This window comes from Urtica dioica, chromosome 11, assembly GCF_054948205.1.
Source record: "Urtica dioica subsp. dioica isolate 48M chromosome 11, U.dioica_male_clone48M_v1_H2, whole genome shotgun sequence".
Lineage (NCBI taxonomy): Eukaryota > Viridiplantae > Streptophyta > Magnoliopsida > Rosales > Urticaceae > Urtica > Urtica dioica.
This window is the reverse complement of record NC_142766.1, coordinates 8,275,791-8,292,706: the sequence shown is the minus strand read 5'-3', so window position 1 is coordinate 8,292,706 and position 16,916 is coordinate 8,275,791. Positions and strand designations below refer to the sequence as shown.

The window sequence follows — 16,916 nt, the reverse complement described above, 5'->3', positions numbered from 1 at the left end:
TATCTTCTAAAATTTGCAAGACTACATGATTGCTTAAGAAATCTCTAACTATATTTGACCTTTAATGGAGACTTGACTCATTCGATCTCATTATTTAACTCATTTAGTTTAGCCCATGGTAGATAGGGGCTAGACGTATTGAGTTTGAACGAATCGCATTTAGTGGTCATATGTTACCTCCTTAGACGATTGGCATGGCCAGCAACACAACTCGCAGAGCAAAAGTGTGCTGCTGGCCGAGTCCAAGCTGCACGGCCAGCAGTGTCTTGGACGAGACGAAAAATATCTGGGAGAGGCAGTTGGCGGGATTCAGCAGACCGAGGCAAGTGCGATGGGTTCAGCACGGCCAGACAAAGACGCACGAGGCGAGGGCTGAGCGCAACGTGATGTCCAGATGACGAAAGACGGGAAGCACATTGACGCGCGCTTGACTTAAGCGGGGACCTGAGTAAGCGTGCGTGCGCATGACAAGTGGAGGCAGTTACTGACGGTTGGCAGCAGTTTCCCTTACACAAATGTACACGGACTTTTAATGCCAGGTGGGCATTCGCTTAAGGCTTTTGGTGGGCAAAAGTATTTGTATTGATGGTAACCGCTCGTGCTTTGTTGGTAGCGACGGTTACTAGACGGTTATTTGTTCATGGGAAGTTGGGGGATGTCAACTACCCATGATATATATGTTATTATGCACGGCATGAGTCACCAGAGAGTGTGGTGTCCTTGCTTGAGAGTGTAAACAGATCCTTTGTGAGATAATCAAAAGGTTGGGTGGGTTCCCGTAAAGATTGTGTATGTACTCTTGTATGCTTGGGTGTTTATGTTGTCAATGGTGCCCACAAGAAGAGTTGTAGTATTTATTTTGTACATTTGATGTAATAAAGTCTCATGAAGACTCTTGCTTGTAATTGCTTATTCATTAATAAAAAGTTGAAACATTCATTCATTCTTCCTTGTCTGTTTGAAGCTTTATGATAAAACATTAGTCTTTAGTCCATAACCAAACTTAACAACTTACGAAGAGACAAATGTAGATTTGGATGAACAAACTCTTCGTAGTTTGCTTAAAACGATATATTCGCAATCTACGGGTCAAAGAACTATTGACCTCAGTACGATTGTTAGGAGAATCTATGATGTCTGGTTATGGGGCATTGAGAGTTGGAGACTCTATAGTTCTTCTAGGTATCTTCCAAAGGTAATGAATTGACCAGTGGACTTCTAGAGACAAAAAAATAACAAACCATTTAACCTCTTATGTCTCGAATTAAGTTACTACGTATGAATTGCATCGTGTTTACCTTAATCCTGAAATGAGACATGTCATTTCACAGCTTACGTATTCTCATTTGAGAAAGTCAGAGTTCAGACTCACTATGTGATTCTGAATATGACCTATTGGTGAAACACTAAGTTGTGAAGATGTCATGAGTAACTTTGTGAAGTTCTCATAGATATGGAATTCATGTACAAGATTGCTGAAATGCAATTTATATCACTTCATGCTTTGTTCCTTGGAATGTGAATAAATGAACTGGCAAGTGTCCAAATTGAGTGTTGACTCGTTTGGATGAAACAATGTGACTTGTTAGCTCCTCGTCAATACATTGTAACTAACTTATTCACAAGCGACAAAGGAGTTGAGGAAATAACAGCTATAAGGGTAAAATGGTAATTTTGTAAATCCCGACTAGCTGATGATATTCATGAAGGGTAAACATAGATAATATCCAGTGGATCCACTCAATACAATTAGGTTGAATTCTTGAGTAGAAAATAAATTCATTTGAACTGAGAGATTTTCAGTGTCAACTCTTTAGTGGAGTCAATTGGCATTAAGCTAAACTTGGAAAAAGTTTGTGAACTTTTGAGTCCAAGTATTTAGCTCAAGTTTTGTTCATTTGGATCCATGAGGTCACTGTCACAAATCACATCGAGTAGGAATAATTAAACTAGAAGCTAAGTCAAAAGAAGAACAAGACAAGTTTTACGAAAGCTGTCGAAAGGGTAATTTTGTCTTTTTGGACATGACATGAAATGAATGTCAATAAATTTTTGACATGGTCATATGATGACATAAACCATTCGGCCATGATGTGTTCATTGGGCCTTGTGAATTAATTTAATTTCATAGAATTTTACTTGAAAATTCTTAATGGGCTTTTCTTATATTGTCATGAACAAGTAAAGAAAAATCTAGAAAGGGTTTCTAGAAGCGTTTTGGCCGTCCAACCTAAGGGAATGGGAGATAAAATTCCGTGCAGCTCTAGTGTGAAAGAGAGTTTATTTTGTGCATTAATGTATGAAGATACTTGCCAAAAGAAAAAGAGGAAACAAATTTCCTCTATGAGGAAATAGGGTAATCGGCCAAGCAAGCCAAGGCAAGCAAAAAGAGGAAACAAATTTGCTTCTAGAAGCATAGAGATGACCGTGTGAATTAAAGGGGATAGAGGCAATATTTGCTCATAAATATATGATATTCTACAAAAGAGGAAACTACCTTTATGAAGGTAATACCTCCCCTATAAATAGAGCTCTCATTCACATTGTTTCATTCATCCCAAGTTTTAGAGATTGAGAGTTTCTCTCTCTAGAGAGAGAGAGAGTGAATTCAAGTGAAGTGAATGAGTGGGCGAGAGAAAATTTTAACAAAATTGGTGAGAGGGGCATTTTTGTTCATTCTTGATCCAAAAATCCATTTTGGATATTTTCAAAACTGAGATCTAATCTTGATATTTAATTAATTTTTTGATCCAATTAATGAAATTTCTCAAATAAAAATTAATGTAGGCCAGTAACCCATAGATAATTAATACTTAAAAAAAAATTGAATTTTACATCATACCCTCAGTTACAATATCAAAACTATGGAGGACATATAATAAACAATATCAAATAAAAGTAACTAGATCAAATATGATGATTGTTTCGACAATCTATGTGATATTTTGTTCAATCATTTATTTATTGATGCAAACTTGATGAGGATCTGTAAGAAATAGTATACGAAGCTTATCGCTAGAGTTAGGTTACAGGTATAATTATAAACTCATGCATGCGTAAAATTGAAAGTGGTGATAGAAGGAAAATGGCTCCTTTATTTATAACTCGTAAGAGCTAGAAAACCACACATATGTTTCTAACATACATACATAACATAACATGGATTCAACATGCTGCTCTCTCGCTATGAGAGAGCTACTCTTACTACTAGAGAGCCACTTGGGGAGGACTAGCTTGTTTTTACGCCGCCACACGCATTTGGATGCGTTGGAACTCCGATGATGGAGTGTTATCGAACCAGTACTTCAAGTCATGTCCATAGCTCACTCCCAGCATGTCGCAGTACCTCTTGTAAAATCCGATGCTTGAAGATCTAACGGCAAAGTCGTCGTGCCCAAAAGCGCGGCTAATAATGTTGCCGATCACACCTTTGTTTGGGATTCTGTTCGCGGCGGAGTTGGCATTGAGGACAATGTCATGGCATGAAGGTTTGTTGTCGTGCTGGGACATCCAGAACCACAAGGCCGTCTTGAATGATATGATTGGATCCTTTTCTACCAAGTCAGGGTTCTGAATCAGGTCCTCTCCAATGGCTTGGCCGGCAAGTCCGTAGTTGAAGTTGCTATAAAAAAAAACAACAAATAATATTATTTGACTGCTACTTTAGAATGAATAAATATAAGAACAAAAGTACAAAACTACTATGCACTGACTGGGTGAGCTGGATGGGTCCTCGAGGGCTGTATTTTTTGCCGGCAGCGCAAGGCCAGTCGGAGGAGGTACAGAAGTCATTCTCAGTCACAGTAGTTGTATTGATATGACAAAGCCCCCATGCATGAGGGTTTTCCACGTCAGACCTTTCCCCTTCAAATAACACCCCAAAAAGAAATGTAAAATTTTGTGCGGATTACACAGCACCGTGAAGGGATAGTATACTACCTGATGTTGCTTGGGAGATATGGGCGAGGAACGCTGCGACCTCTCTCTTGCGTGTCGCAACATCTCCGATGGTCCCGAAAGCTGGGAAGGACTCGGCGGCTACGAGGAAGGAGTGGTAGCTGTAGAAGCCCTGGCTCGGACAGTCCTTGCGGTGGGAGAACATCTGGTCGAACAGCGGCTCGGTGACGACGACGTTGCCGATGGAGTTGGCGGTGGAATTGCCGCTGAGAGCGACGCGGGGTCCACGGACGGAGGAGGAGCAGCGGTACTGGCAGTTGCCCCCGGAGCAGTAGGCGTCGCCGCCACCGCACCACCCGTGGGTGCTGCAGCACCGGTCCCGGCCGCACGGAGGGTTTCCGACAGCGGCGCCGCAGCGGTGGTCCGACCTCTCGCCGCTCCAGCACTTGTTCTCGCAGGTGCCGCCGCAGTAGGGCTCCGAGTCGCCGCACCAGCCCCAGATGCTGCAGCACCGCACGCCGGGACACGTACCCCCGCCGCCCTGGCTTCCGCACCTCTGCTGTGCCGACACTAGACCCACCGCCATAACAGAGGACATGATCACAACGGCAGCTAAAAACCTCATCATCATCTTTTCTTTCTTCTTCTTTTTTTGTAGAGTGAGTGGAGTTGTGTGGTGTGGTGTGGTGGGCAACGAGTTCTAAACGCCATTTATAGAGCTGCAGGTTGTAACTAGCTACAATAAATGTCAGTGCATGCATGCTGACACTTTCCCCCCATATCTTAAATCTTGTTATTAATTCATATATATCCGCTTTGTTGCTCATATTCAAATATATAATTGTCTTCGTTGTATATTTTTTATACATTTAATTTATAATGTGATTAATTCATTAAAATTCTTATTCAACTCCACATCGTATTTTGACCACCTACTTTTTTGTATTCAAATATATATACTTTATGTAGTTACAGATCAAATTTACATCACTCTTAAAAGTTTGAATTTAAACACTAATAATGTTTAACCGTACACATAAAGTAGCTATATCAATATAAAATTTTACGTGATCTGCATTGAATGCTTAGGGTTCTTCATCTAAAAGCAAAAAACATGATCGTTTTTGGAATTAATTAATATGCTTGGACCTAGTAGGTTATTTTATTAATAAAATGAAAGTTTAGATAGAAACTTAAACATATCTAAAGAATTGACTAGTTGCAACCATTTTTTTATTTTAAAAAAATTGCATATCAAAACGGAAATATTTAAAACTTGAAAATGTTACTACTAAATCAGTGGAAAATATTATTTTCTTATAAAAATATCATCTCGTGACCGTTTTTCTATTTCATTGCCGATCTATCACCAAATTTTGGAATCGATCACGATAATTACAAATTTCATGACCAAATCCTGAAGGAACTTTGTATTCCGTGACCAATTTGTGTTATGAAATTATGAAAGATATTAGAGTCTTTATAGAACTCATTAAATAATAAAATTGTCAAATATGAAATTTTAATTAATTTTAATAAAATGACATCAGTTTAGTAATGTATGTCCCAAAATCTCATTTTGATATTATGCTGCCTTACAGTTTTGCCAAAAAGCCTTATTTTAATGAGCGCGTTGAAGCATTGCTTAGTTTAGTAATGGTTACATTCAATATAATTTATAATCTAATTATTTAAATATTAAAAAATAGTTTAATTTATGCCTATACCACTATGATACGGCGTGGGCATCTAATTAGAGTTTAGACTATTTTCTTAATATTTAAAGTTTTCGACTAAAATTTTAGTGTTAAATGATTTTCAATAAGTTATGCGTCTGACTCTCCCTAATAAATTATGAAACATATCAAATTCCCCAAACCTGTATCTTGAAAACATACTCGATATATAATAAAATAATTGGAGAGGACAACTTATGGCTCACAAATATGTATGTCTATATATATTTATATAGAAAGTTTAGCATTAAAACGGTAATCTAATTATCTAATATAAAGGAAATTGTTCAAGCTAAAATAAAACTTATCAAAGTGCCGTATAGGGATTAAATTTGTAGAACTCGAGCTTTCAATAATTTGGTGTGACATAGTGAATCTTCAAAATAGATATCATTCTCTCATCGTGTCTTTTGGCTGGTAAAAAATATATGACAAAAACAAATTTCTAAGCCACTAAATTACTAAGATTTGTGACTTACAAATTAAATAATTAAATAATCAATCTATTATGAGTAAATAGTCATTCAAATGATATGTTATCAAATAGAGAAAATTATATATATATATATATATATATATATATATATATATGTTAACGCCGTTTTTTGGTCAACACTTAGAACCGTCCGTGGTTCGGTCTAGGGCCGGACCCTATGACCGCACGTAGGTTGGGTGTGGTGAAATCTTCTCGTCTCGTAGTCTTTGCCTCGCCGGAAAGAGGTTTCCGGTTTCCCGTCACTCCGTGATTAGTTCACCTTCGTGTTCGTCGGGTTCTTCGCGATCTTCGAATTCGTCGAGTTCTTCTAGTCCGTCGTGTTCTTCGGGTTCTTCACGATCTTCGGGTTCTTCGCGTTCTTCGCCTGAAAAGACAAGAAACGTGAACTAGAGGGACGCGGAGGGGTTTCCCCTGGCGCGCGCTCCGACGCTCAACATTAGTCGAGGTGGGGGGCATATCTCGTCTCGAGTGTCGAGAGAGGAAAATATAGTGAGTCGGGAGTGAAACAGAGATTTTCTAAGTCGAGAAAGACTTACCTTGAGAGTGGATGAAGAGGGGGTATTTATAGTTTTTCATATTGGAGTTTGAGTTGGTTTTGGAGGCTATTGAGCCTTGGAGGTCGTTTTTGGCCGTGGTGTTCCTTGGATGCCGATAGTTCCACGCCGATAGTTCTATGCCGATAGTTTCATGCCGATAGTCTCGGCCACGAAGCTCGCCGATAGTTTCATGCCGATAGTCTCGGCCATGAAGCTCGCCGATAGTTTCATGCCGATAGTTTCACGCCGATAGTCTCGGCCATGAAGCTCGCCGATAGTTTTATGCCGATAATCTCGGCCATGAAGTTCGCCGATGGTCTAACGCCGATGGTTTTGCTTTGCCGAAGATTTTAGGACGCCGATAGTTTGGTCTTGAACCTCGCCGATAGTATGGCCGCCGATAGTTCAATGATTCTTCTCTTCGCCGATAGTCTTGGTTTGCCAAAGGCTTTAGGACGCCGATAGTTTGGTCTTGAAATTTGTCGATGGTTTGCATGACGATGGTTTCAACACGTCGATAGTTAGGTCTTGAACTTTGCCAATTCTTGTCGTTTTTGCTCTCGGGGTATCATTTTTATCTTGTGAAAATGACGGCATAACAATATATATATATATATATATATATATATATATATATATACTTTTTTGTGTATTAAATAAATTTAAGTATTTACGCAAATTTAGTCATATTAATAAAAATGTATGGTTATTTACTTACAATTAACGAGTATATAACATTTTTATTATATTTATAAAGCTATATATCTAACAAATCCTTACAAAAAAAAAATTATGTAAAATTTTATATTTCTTTAAAACACACTTCCAATATATAGAAAAGGCGACACAAAATATATATTTTTATGTTGTTTCCTAAATTAATTATATATATCATTTACATAAATTATTATATGAAAATAAAAAAAAAGTTCAAATTATCTAATACTTTATGTGTATGGTGTACGTGACTCATGCAAAAAATATTGTCGAAAGTTAGCGCTATTAATTTCTAAAAGTTTGTAAGTTTAAGGGTCGACCTACTCGAACTTAAAAAGTGTTCAAAGTTTTAGAGTAGTGTTAAAAGAAGTCAAGACGCTAGTTCAAAAAACACACTAATTAAAAGAACATACATATTCAAGCGGACTCAAATTCATCATCTCACGTCAACATATATATAGGTGCTCAGCTCTTGAAGTAGTCTAATTGGTCAAATTTTTTATTTTTTATATATGAAAAAATGATAGTCTAATATTCACATCAAATATTTTTAAAATCGTAATATTAAATGTTCGTATGTATACCATATTAAAAAAAAAAGTTATTATCTTATTATAGATCAGAGACTCTAGATTGACTAGATCTCAAAACAAAAACCGAATATTATATAATAAAAAAATTGGGTAAATTAATAAACTAAAATGTTATGTAAATATTTCGTAAATCTTAAATAAGTAGTCATAAAGATAATATGACTTAATAAATGAAAGTGATTATTTAGTTAAGATTTAAATTTATAAATATATGAAAGTAATAATTTACAAAACGTTTGACTATTTAACAATAGTCAAACAATGTTAAACTGTGATTATCTACTTACTAGACCATATTATATTAATATCCCAGAATCGCAAATAAAATTATATTTTTGTTAATAAGATATACGGTTAATTACAATCTAAATATATGCTTCTCGATCCCATATATGCGTGCCAGCAATGTGTCGTCCATGCAAATGAGGCACTTCCTAACTCACAAACACGTAATACTTACAAATCCCAAGAAAACAGCATTTGTAAAAGTTATGCTCCTAAATATCGTATTGCGGGATTTTTTATTTACCAATGCTCATAATATTATAAATCTTTCCAATAACTTGTGTGTACGTGGTGTAGGTGTCTGCGTGCATGTAAAGCTTAATAACTTCGAGTTCCCACACTATAACAATTAACAAACAACAAAAAACAAGTCCACTGTCCAGCGTCACCCGTGGGCATTAATTACCGATGCATATATTCATGAACTAGCGGGAATTAATTCCGCTACATCGTAATCTTTATGATCGTGAGATGGAAAGCTAAAAAAATATGCAATATAAAGTTTTTATTTTTATTTTGTTAAATAATTTTAAACCATAGATAAAAAACCGAATCCCTCTAAACTTTTCTCTCTTTCCGAAATTGTTTGTGTTGGATCTTTAATCTAACATGTTGGATCCTTAATCCAACGATGGACTTATATGTTAAATAATTATGTGTTATGAACTGTCAATAAAGATGATCCGTTAAAAGTGATCTAATTTGTTATACGGATATTGGGCTTTAATATATCTAATAGGTTGTGGACCTTTAATGTGTAAACCACTATGACTTCTATTTTTATGATGGACTGAAATAGGAAGCCCGCTAGGTTAACCTAATGGTTGCCTATAAATGCGGCTGTCCCTAGGTCACACGTAATGTCTTTGTCACTTTCCGATATCCCGTCGTTAGAGTGAATCAAGAGAGAAAAAAAAGGCTCTCTAAGGTATTCGGATTTAACAATTTGGTCTTTTCTTCTGTCATCGGTATTAATGTTCTGCCACAGATTCGGTTCGTCGTAGAAATATTGGTAGTACAAAAATTTTCTCATTTTGTCATCGTATTGTGGGAGGTAATTGTATGTCATTATTTCAACAACCGACCGTGAAAGTGTAATATTATTTTATGGAGATTGTTTTACCGTTTTCGACATTCTTTTTCCGTCCTCTCTAATTTTTGCGCTGAAGATTTATAGTTCTGTATTCGTTTTCGGCATAGTCTATTGCCCATGTTCTCAAAATCATTGATTAATTTATTTACAGTAATGTTTCTAAAATAATTTAGCTAGTCAGTCGTAGGTGGCGTATTAGTAAAGTTTTCATTTTAATTATTAGTAGACAAACTTACAGAATTCTTGTGGGTGTTTTGTGTTTTGATAATTGATGAAGGGGCCAATGGATGGAAGACGACGCGCACATGCATTTGCATTTTTTAGTTTACTGCAACATCAAAATAGGGCCACGCAATCTTGGCCATTCGATTCTCTTACAGAATAATAGCAATAACAATAATCTGTTAAGAGGAATTTTTAGTCAGTCTTAGGTGGCATATTAGTAAAGTTTTCATTTTAATTATTAGTAGACCAAGCTACAGAATTCTTGTGTGTGTTTTGTGTTTTCATAATTGATGAAGGGGCCAATGTATGGAAGACGACATGCACATGCATTTGCTTTTTCCAGTTCACTGCAACATCAAAATTAGGGCCACACAATCTTGGCTTTTCGATTCTCTTACTGAATAATAGCAATAACAATAATCTTTTAAGAGGAATTCATAAACGTTCATTAGTTTTCATAGATTTTAAGCAAAAATAAAATCAAAAGAGGATATATATTTTAGTAAAAAAAAATGTGATATGCATTAATTTTATTTTCTTGGCAACCGATATGATATGCATTGATTAGAATAAAAAAAATAATAGCGTGAGTTAGTGTTAATTACTTAGGTGTTAGAGTTAATTAATGTAAGCTGGAGTTAATAGTTGGTTAGCTTCAGTTAGCTTGAGTTAATAGGTGGAGACATTGAAGTCAGACCTACATATTGGTGTATCATAATAACACGTACGTCTCCAGAGTTATTTCTGTATTGAAATAGACTTTTAGATGATATACATGTAACGCATATAGCTGGTTTTTTTATAATATTTTATTTTCTTTAATAATGTTGTGGTCCTTCTATTGTTCAACATTACCCGTGAAGGTATGCGATACTGCTCCCTCGTCTCTTTTACGTAAAAAGGATCAAAACATCCTAAGTTAAAAACTTTGTAGCAGATCTGGTCACAAGCCATGTCAAGATCACGCATGTTTTTAACGTAGAAGATTTTAATAAATTAGACAACGGAAGTCTATTGTTGTAGAAGTTTCTACAACGAATCCGTAAGCGTTATAAAAGCGGTGAAACTTTTACAACGGGTGTTTAAGAGTTGTAGCAGCTTTTACAACGTTAGATTCTACAACGGTTATTAAGCGTTATATAATCATTCTACAACTGTTTTTAAGTGTTATATGATCAATATTTTGTACTAGTGCAAACAGCGAAACGAACGTATACTATTATATTAATGAAATTACCATATAGTGTAATTAAGACGTCGGTTAATAAACATACACCAGGCAGGGCTGACGAAGAAATACAAATGAAAATAGTGGATGAGAGCGGAAGGTAAATGTAAATAATACACATGATATGATATATAGGACAAGTTAGTTGTTGCATAGATATATGAAAAGGCAATAATTAAAATGTGCATACAGCAAAACCAATAATATCTTATCTTACTTTAAATGGTGAGAGGTACGGGTGGGACGCGAGTATGGCCTGTAATTTAGGCAAATATATCAATAGCAATAGTATCATAATTAAGGTGATGAGCGCATCATTAGCAATAATATTGTATGTATTAATTATACAGAAATCCATATTAATTGCATGAAAATTTAAGTCCTTTCTCCACTGGAACAGACTTTCTGGCGAGCATATATATATATAACATAATGCTTACGGTCTAAAAAACATATGTAGTTTATTACACATCATCAAACTTTTGATATTAAATTTGTATGTATTTGATTTGATTTTATTAATCATTATAAATTTAATCTAATGTAAATAGTTATTCGTGCCAAATGAGTCAAGATATTCACATTGGTACAAAATTTATTAAAATTAGAGGTTTATATAACGATTTTTTTAGAACTTATGAAGAGAGAGAGAGAGAGAGAGAGAGAGAGAGAGAGAGAGAGAGAGAGAGAGAGAGAGAGAGAGAGAGAGAGAGAGAGAGAGAGAGAGAGAGACTGTATATTTAATACATAAACACTTTAATTATCAACTTAGTATACGTTTAGCAAGCGCGGCTGCTGTTTTGGCCGAGGGCGTCCAGGTGGATCAATTTGTCGAAGTCATAAGCCTAATCCACCAAGTCCGTCAAATCTATTAAATGAGTCATCTCGATATCATTACTTTTCTTTTAACATTTCTATATTTTGAAATTATAAAAACCTCTTTTAATATACACATTAATGAATCAAATTGATTATTTTAATTTCTTTAATTATATAAAGCACAAAACTTTCTTTCTAATCTGGAAAAAATAAACCTTATATATTTTTATCATGTACCTAAGAAACAAACGAAGGCAATTTCGTAGCCACATTTATTTTATTAGATAATTTCAAATACGAATATAATAATATTATACCCACTATTATACATACATTAATTTATTTTTATTTTTTGTCGTCACATAGTCCAATTTAAATAGTCACCCTATATCAGCTTGATTATACTGTCCCAATTTGAACAGTGGTGATACATAGCAAGTTGATCAACCTCAATAGTAGATTCATAGCAAGTTCCAACTAAACAAAACATTGTCGTTAAGTTAATCTATCTCAAGGATAGGATAGATTCAAAGCAAGTTGCAACTCGTTGCAGCCACAAACAAATATTCTTTTGTTTTAAGACTTTAACAGAATTTACCAATATAAGCTATTATTGCCTAAAGACGAGTATAAATAGAGCATCCAACACTAGTAGAGAGATATCAATTACATCCCGGGTGATAGTAATATACAAAGATCCATAACAAATCATGAAAGCCACGGCTACTATAGTCATGGTCGCCCTCACGGCCTTGTTGGCTTTATCGCTGGCGTATTCTTTGGATGAGAATGAGCAGAAGATGACAAGTTCCATGAAGGGGATTATTCTGGCGGTGCCACAGCCAGTGTTTGCGGCTGTGGGAAACAGGAAGCTGGTCCTGACGGTGATTCCCAACCCATGGCCATCTTGCCGAGCAATGGGTTCCATTTGCTCAATATATAATCCGTGCTGCGCTGGGCTTCGCTGCGTCGGGACTCGCCGCAGGGAGTGCATGTAATCAACAGCATTCTCCTCCGTTGTATAATATTTATGTGGTGACGTTGATTGATTACTAAATATCTATTGTCATTGGTATTATCAAGTGTACCCTTAAGGAAAAAAAAAAGAAAAAAAAACACGATCTACGTCCAGCTTTTATGTCTCTTGTCATCATGCTTTGAGATTTCGTTTATGTTTATGATGAGAGTCTAAATAAAATAAGATCTTCTTTATTAATGGTACGTACTGTCACCCTCCCTCTCGTTAATCTAATATTAACTTTCCTACTTTATTTTATATTTTATCATACTTTCCTACTATATTAACGGTTATCGGTTGATCTCAGAAAACCCAAAATATTAAATTCGTCACAAGTCATAAAAAAACTCAATGAGCCGGGTCACGAAAAAGCCCACTGAAGATCCAAAGAAGTCAAAAGCCCGTCCGAAGTGGGCCTAAGCCGAGCGCATGCTCGCATGCGCCACCTCATGCGTGCGTCACACTAGCGTGAGAAGCTTGCCTCACTGCGCGCCCATCATCCTCGCGGCGCGCCGGCCTCTGCCCGTCGTGCGCGCCTTACCTCCGCCTAGAAGAGCTTTCCTCACTATATATACCCCTCCACTCAGAGGGGTCCAACTAAAGTTTTCTAAACACTCTCTACTCAATTCTAGAAATCTGAAATGCTGACGAGAACTCTCCGCATATAGTTTATTCTGATGGAGCCACAAATCTCCTAATTATTCTCTACGAATATTGGTGCCCCACCTGAAGCATAGCAATAAAAAAATATAATGTTGAGCGTCGGAGCGCGCGCTAGAATCACTGTCTTTGCGCGCCCTTCTAGCTTATTTTTTTTTTCTTCTAGCTTATTGGAAGAGCGATGATAGTAACTTTTGAGTTTCGCTTACCCGGCTCGGGTGCGACCACTTAGTCCGATGTCGGGACTAACCGCCCGGTAAGTGGAAGTATTTGCGTTGCTCTCAAACTCAAACTCTGCCATACAAATGTTGATAACGCTATATCTTAAAAAATTTAGCTTTGTAGAAAAAATTACCTTAAATACAAGAGAGAAAAAAAATAAAACTATTTTAATATTTTACTCTTGTAATAATTGGCCGAGGCCTGATTAAACCGCTTTTAACATATCACAAAATTATGTATCGGTCTGGAAACTAGCATCACATTGTTGTGGTAACAATCCAAGTCCCACATTAGAAGAATATGCAAGGATTTTATTAGATTTAAGTGTTCCACCAACTCCATTAGTATGATGCACTTTGAAAAAGTGTCCAAAAAACAAAAATTCATGCGGGCTTTGGCCCAAAACATAAATATCATACTAATGTCAAGTTAAGGTGATGAGGTGGCAGCCTAATGATATGGACGAACAGGGGGCCTACCAAGACTATCAGAACCAAAGGTTCGAGACCACTGGAAGAGTGGGCTGCGTTTGTGATGTTGTGAGAGTGTTTTGTGTCGAAAGTCTTCCTAACAATGTTGATGGTAAAACGGCACGTCCCGTTTGCGGCTGACGGTGATACAAGATGATTTCGTTGGAGGGAAAGCTACGTGTATTTGGTTCATGGTTTGAGGGGAGGATTGTTAGGGTAACAACCCAAGTCCCACATTAGAAAAATAGGTAAGGATTCGTGTTCAATACATGAAAACTATAATTAACCCTAGGGAAGCAATTTACCCATCAAATGGAAATGAAGCGATCATTTGTGTCCGATACTAATAACCTATATTGTCTCAACAATTGGTATTGGAGTGATTGTTCGTGTCCGTTACCAACTTGTGACTTTCAAAGAATTGGTGTCAGAGTGATTTCTCGTGTATGATACCACCTTATTTCCCATCAATTGGTATCAAAGCGATAGTTCGTGTTTGATATCATATTGTCTTCCCATCAATCAGGATCAGAGCGATTGTTGTTATCTGATACCAACTTGTAACTTCCCAACAATTGGTATCACGGCTAGAGTTAGATTCTCGTAGTTTACCATTTGACTCAAGAATCACAGTTTTCGATTTAAAACATTTATCAAGATATAATATATAAGTTTGATCATTCGTCGTTTTATTTCAAAGCTAAAATTATTCAAGAACGTATTCGTAATATTTTTTTATTCGTTCTAAAAGCTAGATTAATTGGTTTGATGAAATGTGGTCTATGATCATGATATTCTATAATTGTATATGAAGACTATTAATTAAAAGATTTTATTGGATTTACTTTAAGGTTGCGGATCCTACTTTAAAAGGTAACAAATAAATTTGAATTGATTCGGTGTAGTAAATCCTTATTTAAAGGAAATCTTTTATTTTAGAACAAACAATTAATGTTTGTATTTGGAATTAAATAAGGTCAAAATGTTTTGGGCCTAGACTTTTTCTAAGTCAATTTTATTTTCAAATTTTTTTCATAATAATAAACGATCAATCTTTTTTAACGAACCATAGCTTGATTATTATTTGTTTAATATTGTTGCGATAATTGTATATGAAGACTATTAATTAAAAGATTTTATTGGATTTACTTTAAGGTTGCGGATCCTACTTTAAAAGGTAACAAATAAATTTGAATTGATTCTGTGAGACCCGACTTTTGTACACGTCAGCTTCTGTAAAAATTTCCTCTTATCAATAAATAAAGGAAATTTTCTTCTCTCTCCGTGTTGAATGAGTTATTAATTTCACAATCTCTCTCGTTTCAGTTTATTAGAGATGTTCTCTCTATATTTTCTCGTTCCACGTTCTAAGTGAAATTTTTGAATTTCGGAAGAAATTCATAGTAAATTTGGATAAATCAATAAGAAAAAGGATTTTTGAAAACACTTGAATGTTGGAATAAATTTAAGTGCTTGAGAACGAAGGAAATAATATTTAAGGGTGACGAAATTTCGGAATAAGGATATTCGAGTAAACTCGATATTATTTTCCGAATAAAAATTTCTCGGAATGTACCCGGAGCTTTAAAAATCTCAAGGGTGAAAATAAATTCTGAAATCCCTTAAATATATTCAAGGTAACGAGAATTAATGAGAATTTTCTAGGTTATTTTTCGAGATGATTTTCAATTAATCAAGGACGAAGTTGTGAAGTTTTATTTTGGAAGGACTTATGTGCAACGTTTTGAAGGACGAAATTGAAAGAAAAGAGTAAAGAGGGGTTATTTTAAGAGAGACGTGTCAAAATTTTGTTGGGCCATTTGTGCACGTGTGGCGTGAGGAGGAGCTGCCATGTGGCATTTCTTTCTTCTTCTCCTCTCATTTTCGGCCACCTCACCCTCTCACTCTCTTTCTTTTCTTTTCCTTCTTCTTCTTTCTCTCTTCTCGTTCTTCTCTCCCGCGCGCGCACAGCAACACCTGCAGACAAAGAAAAAAAAAAGAGAAAAGAATTTCGGCCATCTTCTTCAAGCCTCACCGAGCTTTATCATCACCTTAATCACCCTTCCCTTCTCTTTTTCTTCTCTCCTCATCTTCGCGCGCCATCTCCGCCGTGAGCCCCGTCGCCGCGCGCTTCAGGCCGAGGAGAACGAGACTCGCCGAGAGCCGCCGTGACGCCGGACCAGGAAGGAACGCCGGGGAAGGTTTGAGAGCACGCTGAGGAGGCTGAATTTCACGGGAATAAGTTCTCTCGACGCTCCAGGACGTGCTAAAGGTCTCAGGAAGCGTGTAAAGCAAAGTGTCCTCCGGAATTCATCGAGTTCTCCGACGAACTATTCCGGGTAAGTGGGATTTAAGTTTGAGGCGCCAAAAGGGGAATGGTGCCTAGTAGAGTATTTGTTTATGTTTCTTCGTTTAATCCTAAAACAAAGAGAAACCCTCAATTAGACAAGATGATCGAATAAGGCTTCGGCCACTAACTAATAAGATAATAAAATGATAGGGTTAAACGGTTAGCGGGTTAAGAACCTTGAAGCCTTTAAAACTATGTTAAGCTTCTGTTATAGGTTTTACCCCTTCGTCCTGATGAGAGGACAACAGGAGGAGGAAAGACGGTGTCCTCAGGATTCAATCCCGAGAGGAACTGTTCTAGGAGAAGGTCCAGCCTCACAGTTGTCGACAACTCCTTGTAAAATACTTAAAGAGCCATACAGTGAAATTAATAATGTTAATGACGGGATTTATCCCGATAAGATCTCCTCCTGTATTAAGATAGGCAGGTAGGCTGTAGACAGCTCCTGTAAAACATAACGAACTCTTGTCGGCAATGTAGCGAGTGGCATTCCTGAAGGCCCTTTAATGGGAAGTCGATGGGTGGCTTCAGGTAAGTCGATGAGTGGCTTACCTGTCCTGAGGGAAATATG

The 16,916-nt window shown here is 36.5% G+C and overlaps 1 protein-coding gene across 1 annotated transcript; it reads right to left on the bottom strand.

Moving 5' to 3' along the window:
- Positions 1 to 3,075: 3,075 nt before the first annotated feature.
- Positions 3,076 to 4,603, bottom strand: LOC149380998 (lectin/endochitinase 1-like). The gene is made up of 3 exons (XM_089630169.1): positions 3,940 to 4,603; positions 3,714 to 3,864; positions 3,076 to 3,622 (listed from the first exon to the last, which is right to left on the bottom strand). The coding sequence occupies exons 1-3, from the start codon at positions 4,526 to 4,528 to the stop codon at positions 3,241 to 3,243; spliced, it is 1,122 nt and encodes a 373-aa protein (XP_089486295.1). The 5' UTR covers positions 4,529 to 4,603; the 3' UTR covers positions 3,076 to 3,240.
- Between the last annotated feature and the right edge of the window lie 12,313 nt (positions 4,604 to 16,916).